The 23,054-nt window shown below is 41.3% G+C and overlaps 1 protein-coding gene across 1 annotated transcript in view; it reads right to left on the bottom strand.

The window, feature by feature from the left end:
- LOC115428136 (voltage-dependent T-type calcium channel subunit alpha-1I-like) overlaps nt 1–23,054 on the bottom strand; it is a 432,180-nt gene that overhangs the window by 143,573 nt on the left and 265,553 nt on the right. Inside the window, 3 exon segments of the mRNA XM_030146986.1 lie at nt 1,133–1,258; nt 1,805–1,931; nt 19,550–19,728. Coding sequence (XP_030002846.1) covers nt 1,133–1,258; nt 1,805–1,931; nt 19,550–19,728 — 432 coding nt within the window.

A 23,054-nucleotide genomic window follows, 5' to 3' on the forward strand; every position in this document is an offset into this window, starting at 1 on the left:
ATAAATATTTACTGACATAAAAGAGAAACTATTTTTCAGATAACACACATTTTTCTATTATTTTACATTATATTTAATGCATAATTCTGCATGTAACATGGTGAAAAGGACACGAAAATTATGCTCTACTATTTTTTTTTAAATATCTTTTTATTCTCTCACAGGTGCATTTTGGGAAGTGAACTAATTATTCAAGGCAGAATGTTTCACAAAAATGACCGCTGTTGCAAAATCATTTGCGATTTATATGCATTTAAATGTTCAGGTTCTGTATGTAACACCAGTGGACACGATGGGTTCCACCCCAAACCTGGAATGAGACTGAGACTGATGAAAACCCACGTGTGGATTAGAAAAACCACTGGGATCCACACACTGAACACAGTGTCTGTATTTAGAGTCTGTAGAAGAGCATTTACACATGTTTACACATCTAATGCACTGACACCTAGGCACATTTAATGTCCATATTTGGGTCCTATTTTTGGACCCAGTATATTTGATTAAAAACTTAATTAATTATGGGATGGATCAGAGCAAGAGTAACTTTTTTTGTATTTCTCTGAGGTCATCATTAGGTCCATCCTGGGGGAAATCTGTCTACATTTACCTTTGATTATTGGGTCTAAACAGCTGGAAAAGTGACAGATACTAAAATAAACCCAGTTTCAGAGACGCACCCATGTATGAATCATAATTTCACAGGCTGATATTATGACTGCAGTTGCAATCTGATTAATTGTGCCTTTTCATACGAGACAATTTTGTAGAATGAGTTCTGGGTAAATTATGAGTTTTGCAGGTGAGCTGTGGTCATGTGCTGAGCTTTGCAAACACTGAAAAACCAAAAAATAAAACTGAAATAAGGGTCAAAAACATTACTTATAAATGTGTGGCTTTATTTTTTTCATCACTTTCTCTTCACTCCTTTATGAAAACTAACTTTAAGTTAACTTTTCTACTTAGTTTTGCCCTTTCAGCTAAGCACTATACCAGTTTGTCTTGCCTGTAGAGCTCATTAATTATCTGTTCATGAGTGTGTGAATCACTGGTTATGTATCCATATAGAATTCATACATTTAAAAGACTCCATTCAGAGCGCTACGGTGTCTTTTCATTCTTTTTCTTGTACCTGTCCAAGGTTGTCAAAGTTGTACTTGTGGTGTACCCATCGGTAGTTGGCAGCCAGGCAGTCGGATTTGTTTGTGATGTTCTTCACGTCAAAACCCACACAGTAGTAGAACTTGCCTTTGAAGAGCTTCGAAGAAAAACACGCAGAGTGAAAGAAATGTGAGACAAAGAAACCCAAAGATAAGTTCTGATGAAGTCATGACAGCACCTGTGTGTTCGACGCTGCTTTTGAAGTTCGTTCATAATTAGTGATGCATGTGCAGAGCCAACCCAAGACACAAAGAACGCTTTATTTGTGAGAGAAAGATGCTTTTAATTCTCAATCATCCTGAAGACATCAAAGGGAGGAATGAGTAAAATAATACGCAAGTGTGGAAGTAGAAAGAACAATGACATAAAATAATGGGGTGGGACTGACGACCACACACAGGAGAGGAATTCAGCAGAGCAGCGAGGAAATACACCAGAAAAAAAAACAAAAAAAAACAAAAAAACAAGGTGGATCCAAGACTAATGATCTGAGCTTTAAAAAGGTGGATGGATGGATGAATGGATGAATGGATGGATGACAGATGAATGGATGAATGGATGGATGACAGATGAATGAATGAATGAATGGATGGATGGATGGATGGATGGATGACAAACAAATGGATGGATAATAGATGCTCACCTGAACCCCTAGAATGCCAAAGATAATGAAGAAGGCGCAGCAGATGAGGACGATGTTGCCGATGGGCTTCAGGGATGTGATGAGGGTTTCAACTACCAACTTCAGACCCGGAGCCCGGCTGATCACCCTGGAGCCCAAGGGCACAGAGGCAGAGTTACAGAGTGGGGTAATACAGTCGTAAAACACAAGAACAAGCGCCTTAAACCACGAATTTTGTGGCGTTTATGTTTGACTACAAAACAGAATTCAGGTAAAAGAACAGACACACAGACCTGACACTAAATGACAGAAGAGCATAAAAAAGAACAGACACACAGACCTGACACTAAACGACAGAAGAGCATAAAAAAGAACAGACACACAGACCTGACACTAAATGACAGAAGAGCATAAAAAAGAACAGACACACAGACCTGACACTAAACGACAGAAGAGCATAAAAAAGAACAGACACACAGACCTGACACTAAACGACAGAAGAGTATAAAAAAGAACAGACACACAGACCTGACACTAAACGACAGAAGAGCATAAAAAAGAACAGACACACAGACCTGACACTAAACGACAGAAGGAAGAGCATAAAAAGAACAGACACAGACCTGACACTAAACGACAGAAGGAAGAGCATAAAAAAGAACAGACACAGACCTGACACTAAACGACAGAAGGAAGAGCATAAAAAAGAACAGACACACAGACCTGACACTAAACGACAGAAGAGCATAAAAAAGAACAGACACACAGACCTGACACTAAACGACAGAAGGAAGAGCATAAAAAAGAACAGACACACAGACCTGACACTAAAAGACAGAAGGAAGAGCATAAAAAAGAACAGACACACAGACCTGACACTAAAAGACAGAAGAGCATAAAAAAGAACAGACACACAGACCTGACACTAAACGACAGAAGGAAGAGCATAAAAAAGAACAGACACACAGACCTGACACTAAACGACAGAAGGAAGAGCATAAAAAAGAACAGACACACAGACCTGACACTAAACGACAGAAGGAAGAGCATAAAAAAGAACAGACACACAGACCTGACACTAAACGACAGAAGGAAGAGCATAAAAAAGAACAGACACAAAGACCTGACACTAAACGACAGAAGAGCATAAAAAAGAACAGACACACAGACCTGACACTAAACGACAGAAGAGCATAAAAAAGAACAGAGACACAGACCTGACACTAAACGACAGAAGAACATAAAAAAGAACAGACACAGACCTGACACTAAACGACAGAAGAGCATAAAAAAGAACAGACACACAGACCTGACAGTAAACGACAGAAGAGCATAAAAAAGAACAGACACACAGACCTGACACTAAACGACAGAAGGAAGAGCATAAAAAAGAACAGACACACAGACCTGACACTAAACGACAGAAGGAAGAGCATAAAAAGAACAGACACACAGACCTGACACTAACGACAGAAGAGCATAAAAAAGAACAGACACACAGACCTGACACTAAACGACAGAAGGAAGAGCATAAAAAAGAACAGACACAGACCTGACACTAAACGACAGAAGGAAGAGCATAAAAAAGAACAGACACACAGACCTGACACTAAACGACAAAAGAGCATAAAAAAGAACAGACACAGACCTGACACTAAACGACAGAAGAGCATAAAAAAGAACAGACACACAGACCTGACACTAAACGACAGAAGAGCATAAAAAAGAACAGACACACAGACCTGACACTAAACGACAGAAGGAAGAGCATAAAAAAGAACAGACACACAGACCTGACACTAAACGACAGAAGGAAGAGCATAAAAAAGAACAGACACACAGACCTGACACTAAACGACAGAAGGAAGAGCATAAAAAAGAACAGACACACAGACAGACACTAAACGACAGAAGAACATAAAAAGAACAGACACACAGACCTGACACTAAACGACAGAAGAGCATAAAAAAGAACAGACACACAGACCTGACACTAAACGACAGAAGAGCATAAAAAGAACAGACACACAGACCTGACACTAAACGACAGAAGGAAGAGCATAAAAAGAACAGACACACAGACCTGACACTAAACGACAGAAGGAAGAGCATAAAAAAGAACAGACACACAGACCTGACACTAAACGACAGAAGGAAGAGCATAAAAAAGAACAGACACACAGACCTGACACTAAACGACAGAAGGAAGAGCATAAAAAAGAACAGACACACAGACCTGACACTAAACGACAGAAGGAAGAGCATAAAAAAGAACAGACACACAGACCTGACACTAAACGACAGAAGGAAGAGCATAAAAAAGAACAGACACACAGACCTGACACTAAACGACAGAAGGAAGAGCATAAAAAAGAACAGACACACAGACCTGACACTAAACGAAGAAGAATCAAAAAAAGAACAGACACAAAGACCTGACACTAAACGACAGAAGAGCATAAAAAAGAACAGACACACAGACCTGACTAAACGACAGAAGAGCATAAAAAAGAACAGAGCACAGACCTGACACTAAACGACAGAAGAACATAAAAAGACAGACACACGACCTGACACTAAACGACAGAAGAGCATAAAAAAGAACAGACACAGACCTGACACTAAACGACAGAAGAGCATAAAAAGACAGACACACAGACCTGACACTAACGACAGAAGAAGAGCATAAAAAAGAACAGACACCAGACCTGACCTACAACGAGACAGACAGAAGAGCATAAAAAACAGACACACAGACCTGACACTAAACGACAGAAGAGCATAAAAAAGAACAGACCACAGACCTGACACTAAACGACAGAAGGAAGAGCATAAAAAAGAACAGACCAGACCTGACACTAACGACAGAAGAGCATAAAAAGAACAGACACAGACCTGACACTAAACGACAGAAGAGCATAAAAAAGAACAGACACACAGACCTGACCTAAACGACAGAATAGCATAAAAAAGAACAGACACACAGACCTTACACTAAACGACAGAAGGAAGAGCATAAAAAGAACAGACACAACAGACCTGACACTAAACGACAGAAGGAAGAGCATAAAAAAGAACAGACACACAGACCTGACACTAAACGACAGAAGAACATAAAAAAGAACAGACACACAGACCTGACACTAAACGACAGAAGAGCATAAAAAAGAACAGACACACAGACCTGACACTAAACGACAGAAGGAAGAGCATAAAAAAGAACAGACACACAGACCTGACACTAAACGACAGAAGGAAGAGCATAAAAAAAGAACAGACACACAGACCTGACACTAAACGACAGAAGGAAGAGCATAAAAAAGAACAGACCACAGACCTGACACTAAACGACAGAAGAGACATAAAAAGAACAGACACACAGACCTGACACTAAACGACAGAAGAGCATAAAAAAGAACAGCACACAGACCTGACACTAAACGACAGAAGGAAGAGCATAAAAAAGACAGACACACAGACCTGACACTAACGACAGAAGGAAGAGCATAAAAAGAACAGACACACAGACCTGACACTAAACGACAGAAGGAGACATAAAAAGAGAACAGACACCAGACCTGACACTAAACGACAGAAGAGCATAAAGAACGACACACAGACCTGACACTAAACGACAGAATAGCATAAAAAAAAGACGACACACAGACCTGACACTAAACGACAGAAGGAAGAGCATAAAAAGAACAGACACACAGACCTGACACTAAACGACAGAGAAGAGCAGAAAAAAGAACAGACACACAGACCTGACACTAAACGACAGAGGAGAGCATAAAAAAGAACAGCACACAGACCTGACACTAAACGACAGAAGAGCATAAAAAAAGAACAGACACACAGACCTGACACTAAACGACAGAAGAGCATAAAAAAGAACAGAACAGACCTGAACACTAAACGACAGAAGAGCATAAAAAAGAACAGACACAGACCTGACACTAAACGACAGAAGAGCATAAAAAGAACAGACACACAGACCTGACACTAAACGACAGAAGGAAGCATAAAAAAGAACAGACACACAGACCTGACACTAACGACAGAAGAAGAGCATAAAAACAGACACCAGACCTGACACTAAACGACAGAAGAGCATAAAAGAACAGAACACCAGACCTGACATTAAACGACAGAAGAGCATAAAAACAGCACACAGACCTGACACTAAACGACAGAAGAAGAGCAAAAAGAACAGACACACAGACCTGACACTAAACGACAGAAGAGCATAAAAAGAACAGACCACAGACCTGACACTAAACGACAGAGGAATAGCATAAAAAGAACAGACACACACACCTGACACTAAACGACAGAAGGAAGAGCATAAAAAGAGACAGACACAGACCTGACACTAAACGACAGAAGAAGAGCATAAAAAAGAACAGACACACAGACCTGACACTAAACGACAGAAGGAAGAGCATAAAAAAGAACAGACACAGACCTGACACTAACGACAGAAGGAAGAGCAATAAAAAGAACAGACACACAGACCTACACTAAACGACAGAAGAACATAAAAAAGAAACAGACCACAGACCTGACACTAAACGACAGAAGGAAAGAGCATAAAAAAAGAACAGACACAGACCTGACACTAAACGCAGAAGGAAGAGCATAAAAAAGAACAGACACACAGACTGACACTAAACGACAGAAGAGCATAAAAAAGAACAGACACACAGACTGACGACTAAACGACAGAAGAGCATAAAAAAGAACAGACACACAGACCTGACACTAAACGACAGAAGAGCATAAAAAAGAACAGACACACAGACAGACACTAAACGACAGAAGGAAGAGCATAAAAAGAACAGACACACAGACCTGACACTAAACGACAGAAGAGCATAAAAAACAGAACAGACACAGACCTGACACCTAAACGACGAAGGAAGAGCAAAAAAGAACAGACCACAGACCTGACACTAAACGACAGAATAGCATAAAAGACAGACACACAGACCTGACCTAACGTACAGAAGCAAAAAAAAGAACAGACACACAGACCTGACACTAAACGACAGAAGCATAAAAAGAACAGACACCTGACCTGACACTAAACGACAGAAAGAGCATAAAAGAACAGACACACAGACCTGACACTAAACGACAGAAGAGCATAAAAAAAAGACAGACACTGACCTGACACTAAACGACAGAAGGAAGAGCATAAAAAAGAACAGACACACAGACCTGCACTAACGACAGAAGGAAAGCATAAAAAAGAACAGACACACAGACCTGACACTAAACGACAGAAGAGCATAAAAAAAGAACAGACACACAGACCTGACACTAAACGACAGAATAAGAACATAAAAAAGAAAGACACACAGACCTGACACTAAACGACAGAAGAGCATAAAAAAGACCAGACACACAGACCTGACACTAAACGACAGAAGAGCATAAAAAAGAACAGACACACAGACCTGACACTAAACGACAGAAGGAAGAGCATAAAAAAGACAGACACACACACCTGACACTAAACGACAGAAGGAAGAGCATAAAAAAAGAACAGACACAGACCTGACACTAAACGACAGAAGGAAGAGCATAAAAAAAGAACAGACACACAGACCTGACACTAAACGACAGAAGGAAGAGCATAAAAAAGAACAGACACAGACCTGACACTAAACGACAGAAGGAAGAGCATAAAAAAGAACAGACACACAGACCTGACACTAAACGACAGAAGGAAGAGCATAAAAAGATACAGACACACAGACCTGACACTAAACGACAGAAGAGCATAAAAAAGAACAGACACACAGACCTGACACTAAACGACAGAAGGAAGAGCATAAAAAAGAACAGACACACAGACCTGACACTAAACGACAGAAGAACATAAAAAAGAACAGACACACAGACCTGACACTAAACGACAGAAGGAAGAGCATAAAAAGAACAGACACAGACCTGACACTAAACGACAGAAGGAAGAGCATAAAAGAACAGACACACAGACCTGCACTAAACGACAGAAGAGCATAAAAAGAACAGACACACCAGACCTGACACTAAACGACAGAAGAGCATAAAAAAGAACAGACACACAGACCTGACACTAAACGACAGAAGAGCATAAAAAAGAACAGACACACAGACCTGACACTAAACGACAGAAGAGAGCAAAAAAAGAACAGACACACAGACATGACACAAAACGACAGAAGGAAGAGCATAAAAAAGAACAGACACACAGACCTGACACTAAACGACAGAAGCATAAAAAACAGACACACAGACCTGACACTAAACGACAGAAAACATAAAAGAACAACACACAGACCTGACACTAAACGACAGAAGAGCATAAAAAAGAACAGACACACTGACCACTAAACGACAGAAACATAAAAAGAACAGACACACAGACCTGACACTAAACGACAGAAGAGCATAAAAAGAACAGACACACAGACCTGACACTAAACGACAGAAGGAAGAGCATAAAAAGAACAGACACAGACCTGACACTAAACGACAGAAGGAAGAGCATAAAAAAGAACAGACACACAGACCTGACACTAAACGACAGAAGGAAGAACATAAAAAAGAACAGACACACAGACCTGACACTAAACGACAGAAGAGCATAAAAAAGAACAGACACACAGACCTGACACTAAACGACAGAAGGAAGAGCATAAAAAAGAACAGACACAGACCTGACACTAAACGACAGAAGGAAGAGCATAATAAAGAACAGACACACAGACCTGACACTAAACGACAGAAGAGCATAAAAAAGAACAGACACACAGACCTGACACTAAACGACAGAAGGAAGAGCATAAAAAAGAACAGACACACAGACCTGACACTAAACGACAGAAGGAAGAGCATAAAAAAGAACAGACACACAGACCTGACACTAAACGACAGAAGAGCATAAAAGAACAGACACACAGACCTGACACTAAACGACAGAAGAGCATAAAAAAAGAACAGACACACAGACCTGACACTAAACGACAGAAGGAAGAGCATAAAAAAGAACAGACACACAGACCTGACACTAAACGACAGAAAGCATAAAAAGAACAGACACACAGACCTGACACTAAACGACAGAAGGAAGAGCATAAAAAAGAACAGACACACAGACCTGACACTAAACGACAGAAGAGCATAAAAAAGAACAGACACACAGACCTGACACTAAACTACAGAAGAGCATAAAAAAGAACAGACACAGACCTGACACTAAACGACAGAAGAGCATAAAAAAGAACAGACACAGACCTGACACTAAACGACAGAAGAGCATAAAAAAGAACAGACACACAGACCTGACACTAAACGACAGAAGGAAGAGCATAAAAAAGAACAGACACACAGACCTGACACTAAACGACAGAAGGAAGAGCATAAAAAAGAACAGACACACAGACCTGACACTAAACGACAGAAGAGCATAAAAAGAACAGACACACAGACCTGACATTAAACGACAGAAGAGCATAAAAAGAACAGACACACAGACCTGACACTAAACGACAGAAGGAAGAGCATAAAAAAGAACAGACACACAGACCTGACACTAAACGACAGAAGAGCATAAAAAAGAACAGACACACAGACCTGACACTAAACGACAGAAGGAAGAGCATAAAAAAGAACAGACACACACACCTGACACTAACGACAGAAGGAAGAGCATAAAAAAGAACAGACACAGACCTGACACTAAACGACAGAAGAAGAGCATAAAAAAGAACAGACACACAGACCTGACACTAAACGACAGAAGGAAGAGCATAAAAAAGAACAGACACAGACCTGACACTAAACGACAGAAGGAAGAGCATAAAAAAGAACAGACACACAGACCTGACACTAAACGACAGAAGAGCATAAAAAAGAACAGACACACAGACCTGACACTAAACGACAGAAGAGCATAAAAAAGAACAGACACACAGACCTGACACTAAACGACAGAAGAGCATAAAAAAGAACAGACACACAGACCTGACACTAAACGACAGAAGGAAGAGCATAAAAAAGAACAGACACACAGACCTGACACTAAACGACAGAAGAGCATAAAAAAGAACAGACACAGACCTGACACTAAACGACAGAAGGAAGAGCATAAAAAAGAACAGACACACAGACCTGACACTAAACGACAGAAGAGCATAAAAAAGAACAGACACACAGACCTGACACTAAACGACAGAAGAGCATAAAAAAGAACAGACACACAGACCTGACACTAAACGACAGAAGAACATAAAAAGAACAGACACACAGACCTGACACTAAAACGACAGAAGAGCATAAAAAAGAACAGACACACTGACCTGACACTAAACGACAGAAGAGCATAAAAAAGAACAGACACACAGACCTGACACTAAACGACAGAAGAGCATAAAAAAGAACAGACACACTGACCTGACACTAAACGACAGAAGGAAGAGCATAAAAAAGAACAGACACACAGACCTGACACTAAACGACAGAAGGAGAGCATAAAAAAGAACAGACACACAGACCTGACACTAAACGACAGAAGAGCATAAAAAAGAACAGACACACAGACCTGACACTAAACGACAGAAGGAAGAACATAAAAAAGAACAGACACACAGACCTGACACTAAACGACAGAAGAGCATAAAAAGAACAGACACACAGACCTGACACTAAACGACAGAAGAGCATAAAAAAGAACAGACACACAGACCTGACACTAAACGACAGAAGGAAGAGCATAAAAAAGAACAGACACACACACCTGACACTAAACGACAGAAGGAAGAGCATAAAAAAGAACAGACACAGACCTGACACTAAACGACAGAAGGAAGAGCATAAAAAAGAACAGACACACAGACCTGACACTAAACGACAGAAGGAAGAGCATAAAAAAGAACAGACACAGACCTGACACTAAACGACAGAAGGAAGAGCATAAAAAAGAACAGACACACAGACCTGACACTAAACGACAGAAGGAAGAGCATAAAAAAGAACAGACACACAGACCTGACACTAAACGACAGAAGGAAGAGCATAAAAAAGAACAGACACACAGACCTGACACTAAACGACAGAAGAGCATAAAAAAGAACAGACACACAGACCTGACACTAAACGACAGAAGGAAGAGCATAAAAAAGAACAGACACACAGACCTGACACTAAACGACAGAAGAACATAAAAAAGAACAGACACACAGACCTGACACTAAACGACAGAAGGAAGAGCATAAAAAAGAACAGACACAGACCTGACACTAAACGACAGAAGGAAGAGCATAAAAAAGAACAGACACACAGACCTGACACTAAACGACAGAAGAGCATAAAAAAGAACAGACACACAGACCTGACACTAAACGACAGAAGAGCATAAAAAAGAACAGACACACAGACCTGACACTAAACGACAGAAGAGCATAAAAAAGAACAGACACACAGACCTGACACTAACGACAGAAGGAAGAGCATAAAAAAGAACAGACACACAGACCTGACACTAAACGACAGAAGAGCATAAAAAAGAACAGACACACAGACCTGACACTAAACGACAGAAGAGCATAAAAAAGAACAGACACACAGACCTGACACTAAACGACAGAAGAACATAAAAAAGAACAGACACACAGACCTGACACTAAACGACAGAAGAGCATAAAAAAGAACAGACACACTGACCTGACACTAAACGACAGAAGAGCATAAAAAAGAACAGACACACAGACCTGACACTAAACGACAGAAGAGCATAAAAAAGAACAGACACACAGACCTGACACTAAACGACAGAAGGAAGAGCATAAAAAAGAACAGACACAGACCTGACACTAAACGACAGAAGGAAGAGCATAAAAAAGAACAGACACACAGACCTGACACTAAACGACAGAAGGAAGAACATAAAAAAGAACAGACACACAGACCTGACACTAAACGACAGAAGAGCATAAAAAAGACCAGACACACAGACCTGACACTAAACGACAGAAGGAAGAGCATAAAAAAGAACAGACACAGACCTGACACTAAACGACAGAAGGAAGAGCATAATAAAGAACAGACACACAGACCTGACACTAACGACAGAAGAGCATAAAAAAGAACAGACACACAGACCTGACACTAAACGACAGAAGGAAGAGCATAAAAAAGAACAGACACACAGACCTGACACTAAACGACAGAAGGAAGAGCATAAAAAAGAACAACACACAGACCTGACACTAAACGACAGAAGAGCATAAAGAACAGACACACAGACCTGACACTAACGACAGAAGAGCATAAAAAAAAAACGACACACAGACCTGACACTAAACGACAGAAGGAAGAGCATAAAAAAGAACAGACACACAGACCTGACACTAAACGACAGAAGAGCATAAAAAAGAACAGACACACAGACCTGACACTAAACGACAGAAGGAAGAGCATAAAAAAGAACAGACACACAGACCTGACACTAAACGACAGAAGAGCATAAAAAAGAACAGACACACAGACCTGACACTAAACGACAGAAGAGCATAAAAAAGAACAGACACAGACCTGACACTAAACGACAGAAGAGCATAAAAAAGAACAGACACAGACCTGACACTAAACGACAGAAGAGCATAAAAAAGAACAGACACACAGACCTGACACTAAACGACAGAAGGAAGAGCATAAAAAAGAACAGACACACAGACCTGACACTAAACGACAGAAGGAAGAGCATAAAAAAAGAACAGACACACAGACCTGACACTAAACGACAGAAGAGCATAAAAAAGAACAGACACACACACCTGACACTAAACGACAGAAGGAAGAGCATAAAAAAGAACCAGACACAGACCTGACACTAAACGACCAGAAGGAAGAGCATAAAAAAGAACAGACACACAGACCTGACACTAAACGACAGAAGGAAGAGCATAAAAAAAGAACAGACACAGACCTGACACTAAACGACAGAAGGAAGAGCATAAAAAAAGAACAGACACACAGACCTGACACTAAACGACAGAAGGAAGAGCATAAAAAAGAACAGACACACAGACCTGACACTAAACGACAGAAGAACATAAAAAAGAACAGACACACAGACCTGACACTAAACGACAGAAGGAAGAGCATAAAAAAGAACAGACACAGACCTGACACTAAACGACAGAAGGAAGAGCATAAAAAAGAACAGACACACAGACCTGACACTAAACGACAGAAGAGCATAAAAAAGAACAGACACACAGACCTGACACTAAACGACAGAAGAGCATAAAAAAGAACAGACACACAGACCTGACACTAAACGACAGAAGAGCATAAAAAAGAACAGACACACAGACCTGACACTAAACGACAGAAGGAAGAGCATAAAAAAGAACAGACACACAGACCTGACACTAACACAAAAGAGCATAAAAAAGAACAGACACACAGACCTGACACTAAACGACAGAAGAGCATAAAAAGAACAGACACACAGACCTGACACTAAACGACAGAAGGAGACATAAAAAAGAACAGACACACAGACCTGACACTAAACGACAGAAGAGCATAAAAAAGAACAGACACACAGACCTGACACTAAACGACAGAAGGAAGAGCATAAAAAGAACAGACACACAGACTGACACTAACGACAGAAGAGCATAAAAAGAACAGACACACAGACCTGACACTAAACGACAGAAGAGCATAAAAAAGAACAGACACACTGACCTGACACTAAACGACAGAATGAAGAGCATAAAAAGAACAGACACACAGACCTGACACTAAACGACAGAAGAGCATAAAAAAGAACAGACACACAGACCTGACACTAAACGACAGAAGGAAGAGCATAAAAAAGAACAGACACACTGACCTGACACTAAACGACAGAAGAGCATAAAAAAGAACAGACACACAGACCTGACACTAAACGACAGAAGAGCATAAAAAAGAACAGACACACTGACCTGACACTAAACGACAGAAGGAAGAGCATAAAAAAGAACAGACACACAGACCTGACACTAAACGACAGAAGAGCATAAAAAAGAACAGACACACAGACCTGACACTAAACGACAGAAGAGCATAAAAAAAGAACAGACACACAGACCTGACACTAAACGACAGAAGGAAGAGCATAAAAAAGAACAGACACACAGACCTGACACTAAACGACAGAAGAGCATAAAAAAGAACAGACACACAGACCTGACACTAAACGACAGAAGAGCATAAGACCTGACACTAAACGACAGAAGAACATAAAAAAGAACAGACACACAGACCTGACACTAAACGACAGAAGAGCATAAAAAAGAACAGACACACAGACCTGACACTAACGACAGAAGAGCATAAAAAAGAACAGACACACAGACCTGACACTAAACGACAGAAGAGCATAAAAAAGAACAGACACACAGACCTGACACTAAACGACAGAAGGAAGAGCATAAAAAAGAACAGACACACAGACCTGACACTAAACGACAGAAGGAAGAGCATAAAAAAGAACAGACACACAGACCTGACACTAAACGACAGAAGGAAGAACATAAAAAAGAACAGACACACAGACCTGACACTAAACGACAGAAGAGCATAAAAAAGAACAGACACACAGACCTGACACTAAACGACAGAAGGAAGAGCATAAAAAAGAACAGACACACACACCTGACGCTAAACGACAGAAGGAAGAGCATAAAAAAGAACAGACACAGACCTGACACTAAACGACAGAAGGAAGAGCATAAAAAAGAACAGACACACAGACCTGACACTAAACGACAGAAGGAAGAGCATAAAAAAGAACAGACACAGACCTGACACTAAACGACAGAAGGAAGAGCATAAAAAAGAACAGACACACAGACCTGACACTAAACGACAGAAGAACATAAAAAAGAACAGACACACAGACCTGACACTAAACGACAGAAGAGCATAAAAAAGAACAGACACACAGACCTGACACTAAACGACAGAAGAGCATAAAAAAGAACAGACACACAGACCTGACACTAAACGACAGAAGAGCATAAAAAAGAACAGACACACAGACCTGACACTAAACGACAGAAGGAAGAGCATAAAAAAGAACAGACACACAGACCTGACACTAAACGACAGAAGAGCATAAAAAAGAACAGACACACAGACCTGACACTAAACGACAGAAGAGCATAAAAAAGAACAGACACACAGACCTGACACTAAACGACAGAAGAACATAAAAAAAGAACAGACACACAGACCTGACACTAAACGACAGAAGAGCATAAAAAAAGAACAGACACACAGACCTGACACTAAACGACAGAAGAGCATAAAAAAGAACAGACACACAGACCTGACACTAAACGACAGAAGAGCATAAAAAAGAACAGACACACTGACCTGACACTAAACGACAGAAGGAAGAGCATAAAAAAGAACAGACACACAGACCTGACACTAAACGACAGAAGGAAGAGCATAAAAAAGAACAGACACACAGACCTGACACTAAACGACAGAAGGAAGAACATAAAAAAGAACAGACACACAGACCTGACACTAAACGACAGAAGAGCATAAAAAAGAACAGACACACAGACCTGACACTAAACGACAGAAGGAAGAGCATAAAAAAGAACAGACACACACACCTGACGCTAAACGACAGAAGGAAGAGCATAAAAAAGAACAGACACAGACCTGACACTAAACGACAGAAGGAAGAGCATAAAAAAGAACAGACACACAGACCTGACACTAAACGACAGAAGGAAGAGCATAAAAAAGAACAGACACAGACCTGACACTAAACGACAGAAGGAAGAGCATAAAAAAGAACAGACACACAGACCTGACACTAAACGACAGAAGGAAGAGCATAAAAAAGAACAGACACACAGACCTGACACTAAACGACAGAAGAACATAAAAAAGAACAGACACACAGACCTGACACTAAACGACAGAAGGAAGAGCATAAAAAAGAACAGACACAGACCTGACACTAAACGACAGAAGGAAGAGCATAAAAAAGAACAGACACACAGACCTGACACTAAACGACAGAAGAGCATAAAAAAGAACAGACACACAGACCTGACACTAAACGACAGAAGAGCATAAAAAAGAACAGACACACAGACCTGACACTAAACGACAGAAGAGCATAAAAAAGAACAGACACACAGACCTGACACTAAACGACAGAAGGAAGAGCATAAAAAAGAACAGACACACAGACCTGACACTAAACGACAGAAGAGCATAAAAAAGAACAGACACAGACCTGACACTAAACGACAGAAGGAAGAGCATAAAAAAGAACAGACACACAGACCTGACACTAAACGACAGAAGAGCATAAAAAAGAACAGACACACAGACCTGACACTAAACGACAGAAGAGCATAAAAAAGAACAGACACACAGACCTGACACTAACGACAGAAGAACATAAAAAAGAACAGACACACAGACCTGACACTAAACGACAGAAGAGCATAAAAAAGAACAGACACACTGACCTGACACTAAACGACAGAAGAGCATAAAAAAGAACAGACACACAGACCTGACACTAAACGACAGAAGAGCATAAAAAAGAACAGACACACAGACCTGACACTAAACGACAGAAGGAAGAGCATAAAAAAGAACAGACACACAGACCTGACACTAAACGACAGAAGGAAGAGCATAAAAAAGAACAGACACACAGACCTGACACTAAACGACAGAAGAGCATAAAAAAGAACAGACACACAGACCTGACACTAAACGACAGAAGGAAGAACATAAAAAAGAACAGACACACAGACCTGACACTAAACGACAGAAGAGCATAAAAAAGAACAGACACACAGACCTGACACTAAACGACAGAAGAGCATAAAAAGAACAGACACACAGACCTGACACTAAACGACAGAAGGAAGAGCATAAAAAAGAACAGACACACAGACCTGACACTAAACGACAGAAGGAAGAGCATAAAAAAGAACAGACACACAGACCTGACACTAAACGACAGAAGAGCATAAAAAAGAACAGACACACAGACCTGACACTAAACGACAGAAGGAAGAGCATAAAAAAGAACAGACACAGACCTGACACTAAACGACAGAAGGAAGAACATAAAAAAGAACAGACACACAGACCTGACACTAAACGACAGAAGGAAGAGCATAAAAAAGAACAGACACACAGACCTGACACTAAACGACAGAAGGAAGAGCATAAAAAAGAACAGACACACAGACCTGACACTAAACGACAGAAGGAAGAACATAAAAAAGAACAGACACACAGACCTGACACTAAACGACAGAAGAGCATAAAAAAGAACAGACACACAGACCTGACACTAAACGACAGAAGAGCATAAAAAAGAACAGACACACAGACCTGACACTAAACGACAGAAGGAAGAGCATAAAAAAGAACAGACACACAGACCTGACACTAAACGACAGAAGAGCATAAAAAAGAACAGACACACAGACCTGACACTAAACGACAGAAGAGCATAAAAAAGAACAGACACACAGACCTGACACTAAACGACAGAAGAACATAAAAAAGAACAGACACACAGACCTGACACTAAACGACAGAAGAGCATAAAAAAGAACAGACACACTGACCTGACACTAAACGACAGAAGAGCATAAAAAAGAACAGACACACAGACCTGACACTAAACGACAGAAGAGCATAAAAAAGAACAGACACACTGACCTGACACTAAACGACAGAAGGAAGAGCATAAAAAAGAACAGACACACAGACCTGACACTAAACGACAGAAGGAAGAGCATAAAAAAGAACAGACACACAGACCTGACACTAAACGACAGAAGGAAGAACATAAAAAAGAACAGACACACAGACCTGACACTAAACGACAGAAGAGCATAAAAAAGAACAGACACACAGACCTGACACTAAACGACAGAAGGAAGAGCATAAAAAAGAACAGACACACACACCTGACACTAAACGACAGAAGGAAGAGCATAAAAAGAACAGACACAGACCTGACACTAAACGACAGAAGGAAGAGCATAAAAAGAACAGACACACAGACCTGACACTAAACGACAGAAGGAAGAGCATAAAAAAGAACAGACACAGACCTGACACTAAACGACAGAAGGAAGAGCATAAAAAAGAACAGACACACAGACCTGACACTAAACGACAGAAGGAAGAGCATAAAAAAGAACAGACACACAGACCTGACACTAAACGACAGAAGAACATAAAAAAGAACAGACACACAGACCTGACACTAACGACAGAAGGAAGAGCATAAAAAAGAACAGACACAGACCTGACACTAAACGACAGAAGGAAGAGCATAAAAAAGAACAGACACACAGACCTGACACTAAACGACAGAAGAGCATAAAAAAGAACAGACACACAGACCTGACACTAAACGACAGAAGAGCATAAAAAAGAACAGACACACAGACCTGACACTAAACGACAGAAGAGCATAAAAAAGAACAGACACACAGACCTGACACTAAACGACAGAAGGAAGAGCATAAAAAAGAACAGACACACAGACCTGACACTAAACGACAGAAGAGCATAAAAAAGAACAGACACAGACCTGACACTAAACGACAGAAGGAAGAGCAAAAAAAGAACAGACACACAGACCTGACACTAAACGACAGAAGAGCATAAAAAAGAACAGACACACAGACCTGACACTAAACGACAGAAGAGCATAAAAAAGAACAGACACACAGACCTGACACTAAACGACAGAAGAACATAAAAAAGAACAGACACACAGACCTGACACTAAACGACAGAAGAGCATAAAAAAGAACAGACACACTGACCTGACACTAAACGACAGAAGAGCATAAAAAAGAACAGACACACAGACCTGACACTAAACGACAGAAGAGCATAAAAAAGAACAGACACACTGACCTGACACTAAACGACAGAAGGAAGAGCATAAAAAAGAACAGACACACAGACCTGACACTAAACGACAGAAGGAAGAGCATAAAAAAGAACAGACACACAGACCTGACACTAAACGACAGAAGAGCATAAAAAAGAACAGACACACAGACCTGACACTAAACGACAGAAGGAAGAACATAAAAAAGAACAGACACACAGACCTGACACTAAACGACAGAAGAGCATAAAAAAGAACAGACACACAGACCTGACACTAAACGACAGAAGAGCATAAAAAAGAACAGACACACAGACCTGACACTAAACGACAGAAGGAAGAGCATAAAAAAGAACAGACACACAGACCTGACACTAAACGACAGAAGGAAGAGCATAAAAAGAACAGACACACAGACCTGACACTAAACGACAGAAGAGCATAAAAAAGAACAGACACACAGACCTGACACTAAACGACAGAAGGAAGAGCATAAAAAAGAACAGACACAGACCTGACACTAAACGACAGAAGGAAGAACATAAAAAAGAACAGACACACAGACCTGACACTAAACGACAGAAGAGTATAAAAAAGAACAGACACACAGACCTGACACTAAACGACAGAAGGAAGAGCATAAAAAAGAACAGACACACAGACCTGACACTAAACGACAGAAGGAAGAGCATAAAAAAGAACAGACACCCATTTATACCCAATAGAAAGATTGTAACGGACTGGTTTTATTTGAGTTCTTTCCGACAAAGGTGAACAGACGATTGAAGCCGCTGTTCTGTGTTTCTGACCTGAGGGGGCGGAGCGTCCTGAGCAGCCTGAGGACCCGGAGCACCCCCAGGATCTTAGCCCCGCCCGCCATGGAAACCACAATGTCAATCAGAGATACGAAGACCAGGAAACCATCTAAAATGTTCCAGCTGCTCTTCAGGTAGGCCTTCTCCCCCAGGTACAGACCCATGGACACCACCTGGGGAGGAGGAGGAGGAGACAAGGAGGAGTCAGAGAGGAGGAGGAGTCAGAGAGGAGGAGGTACAGACCCATGGACACCACCTGGGGAGGAGGAGGAGGAGACAAGGAGGAGTCAGAGAGGAGGAGGAGTCAGAGAGGAGGAGGTACAGACCCATGGACACCACCTGAGGAGGAGGAGGAGGAGACAAGGAGGAGTCAGAGAGGAGGAGGTACAGACCCATGGACACCACCTGGGGAGGAGGAGAAGGAGACAAGGAGGAGTCAGAGAGGAGGAGGAGTCAGAGAGGAGGAGGTACAGACCCATGGACACCACCTGGGGAGGAGGAGAAGGAGACAAGGAGGAGTCAGAGAGGAGGAGGAGTCAGAGAGGAGGAGGAGGAGAGGCAACATTAATGAATCCTAGGATGAAAAGGTGGAGCTAAAAGGTAAAGAGGAACAAGAAGAGGAAAAGAAAAGAAGAAAAGAAAAGAAAAGAAAAGAAAAGAAAAGAAAAGAAAAGAAAAGAAAAGAAAAGAAAAGAAAGAAAAGAAAAGCAGAGTCCAGGACACTAACAGAAGGACTCAGTGAATACACAGGTTGAAAAGTGTCCAACACTTGTTTAAAATCATGTGTAATGTTTGTCGCAGATTCCACAGAAAACTCCAACGGTTTAACTTTGCGGAGTCGACTGCTTTTCATTCTGACATTGAGTTTTGTTCACTGTAACGGAAAACGTCTTGATGTGATTTCAACAAGAAGAATAATTCAAGGAGAAGTTGGACAGTTTCAAACCCATGAGCGCACACAGGGTTTGGACTGCTGACGTCAGCACTGGGCTTCAAATCCTCTGAAACTGAAACCCCTCAGCTGTAGATGACCGAGAACAAACTGCAGTGTGAGTGCAGCTGCAGCAGGTCAACAGGACCAGAGGAAGCAGAAGATAGAGTGAAGGACATCAGCTCATGTGTGGAATGGATGACAGCTATCAGAGGGAGGAAGAGAAGGCAGACGTCAGGGGTGAAAGGCAGAAGAGGTTCAACGACAAACACAATATTTTTGGAGAATAAAAAAAGAATCTATAGCTGTTGAGGTTGGAGGAGAAGCTGCAGCAGATGTTTTTGCACCAGATAATTTGACACCTGCCAAACGCTTTCATGGTGAGAACACGCTGGCATGACAAAGCAGAACACGCAGAAATATAGCAGCCACGTCGGCTTTAGTGGCATTTTTGTAGAAAGCGCAACTAGAGAGAGACAAGTGAGAAGCTGGAGAATGTGGCATCAGTTTGTTCTGGTCGTCTGCGGTGGAACCTGACACTAAGCGCGCTGAAAAATACCACAGCGTGTCTTTTAACTGTCAAATCCTCCTGGATGTCAGCCTGAGACGAAGCTCCCTTTCCATGGGAATTTCAGCTCGAGTTCGCGGCTGCTTTTCCACAAACTCGTCTTTATTCCAAAAAAACAGTTTTTCCAGGCTTCTCTGCAGGTTCTTCAGCTTCCACCACCGTCCGGGGGGGGGGTGTTAAACTCATTATGAGAGCCAACCAGCACATGTCCACATCATTAACATCCACTGGAGCTCCACAAGGCTGCGTACTCTCACCACTACTTTACATCAAATACCCCTGGTCCTCAAGAGCAGTGTTTCCCAACCACTGTGCCACACACGAGTGTTCCATGAGAAGTCATCAGGTGCGCCGTGGAAGATCATCCGGTTTCACCTGACTGTTAGTGTACGTGAGCGGTGTTGTAGATACGTACGACTGCACGCACCAGTGATCCACTCCACAACAACAGGTTCCCTTTGCAAAGAGAAAATGAAGGTGAACCCATGAAGTGCGTTCGGTTGATGAAGCCCCGTTGGTGGTGATGCACAGATCAGCAGGTTATCCGCAGGTTCGGGGTCGGGTTGGGGGGGGGGGTATGCCTCTATTATAGGGATCTCCATCTGTAAGCCGGGGTCCGTCTGAGGGGTCACTGACACAGCCCTGTCAGCTTTGTCCTTCCAAACGTCACGTCTTTCTTCAGTTCCTGCCAGAATATCACCTTTGTGTTGAACTAAACAGGCCCAGGTTTCCCACTGAGGAAGCTCAGACTGGATTTGCATTCTACTTCAATAACTACACTTCTGTGACATTTGTGTTTGGTGGTGTGCCTTGTGATTTTTCTAATGTCAAACATGTGCCACGGCTCAAAAAGGCTGGGAAACACTGTTCAAGAGCCACTGTCCTGCATGTTTGACATCACAGGTGTCAATCATGCGGCCCGGGGGCCAAATCTGCCCCCCCCCCCCCCCCCCCCTTCCGCCGCCAAAGGTTCCATTGCGGCCCTGCAGGATGAAAGGTCATAACTGAACCTGAACAGTCCAGGTTGAACAAATCCTGTTGGTTCAGGTTCCACATAAAGACCAATGGGATCTACAGTCACAAGAACAACACAATAACCCAGAAAGAATGACAAACACACACACATTTACTGTGAAAAGTTATGGGGGAAAAAAATGAAGTGGAAAAAATAAGATTACACTGTGAAAATATTTACATTTACAAAACTATTCTTTCACAATAAAATGTAAATAAATCCATAAATAAAAGCACAGATGAACAACCTGAACTGTGCAGTTTGAACAATATTCTGTCTGTTCCTAAATGTTTGGTGCATTTATGGATCCACTGGATCTGCAGTTGTGTTCAGAATAACAGATGGAATATTGGAGAAACTGTTCACATTTTAGTTCAAACTCCAACATTTGAACAATATTCTGTCTGTTCCCAAATGTTTATGGAACACTGTGTGGAAATGGACATGTAGAAATAAGAAGTCCAGGCAGAATAGTGCTGCAATTGAACTAATTTTTCAAATGAAATTTCAGTTTTTTCAGGTTATTCACATCTTTTTTGTAAAATGTAAATATTTTCATAATTTAACTGGGTTTTTTTTGTTACTAAAACAAAAAGAGAAACTTGGACTTGTCATTATTTACAGGTTATTCAGTCATTATTTTACTGGTCTGACCTACTGCAGATCAAACTGGGCTGAATATGGAACTGAACCTACATGAGTTTGGCAGACCTGGTTCAGATGTGTCCCTCTTCCAGTCCATCAGACAGCCATGATCAAACTTCTGCAGATATCATTTGAATCAGGTGTTGGAAGACAGACACGTCTAAAACATGCAGGATAGTAGACTCGAGGACCAGGGCTGAGGACGTCAAACAACTGTCAGTCATTTTGCCAAACCATCGTGTTGTCAAATCTGCAGATGACACACTGATTATGAGCTCGTAAATGGACACTGACACTTCACCCACAGGGGTGAATGTCCCAGTGAACGGTTGTTCATCTG

Source organism: Sphaeramia orbicularis, chromosome 1, assembly GCF_902148855.1.
Source record: "Sphaeramia orbicularis chromosome 1, fSphaOr1.1, whole genome shotgun sequence".
Taxonomy (NCBI): domain Eukaryota; kingdom Metazoa; phylum Chordata; class Actinopteri; order Kurtiformes; family Apogonidae; genus Sphaeramia; species Sphaeramia orbicularis.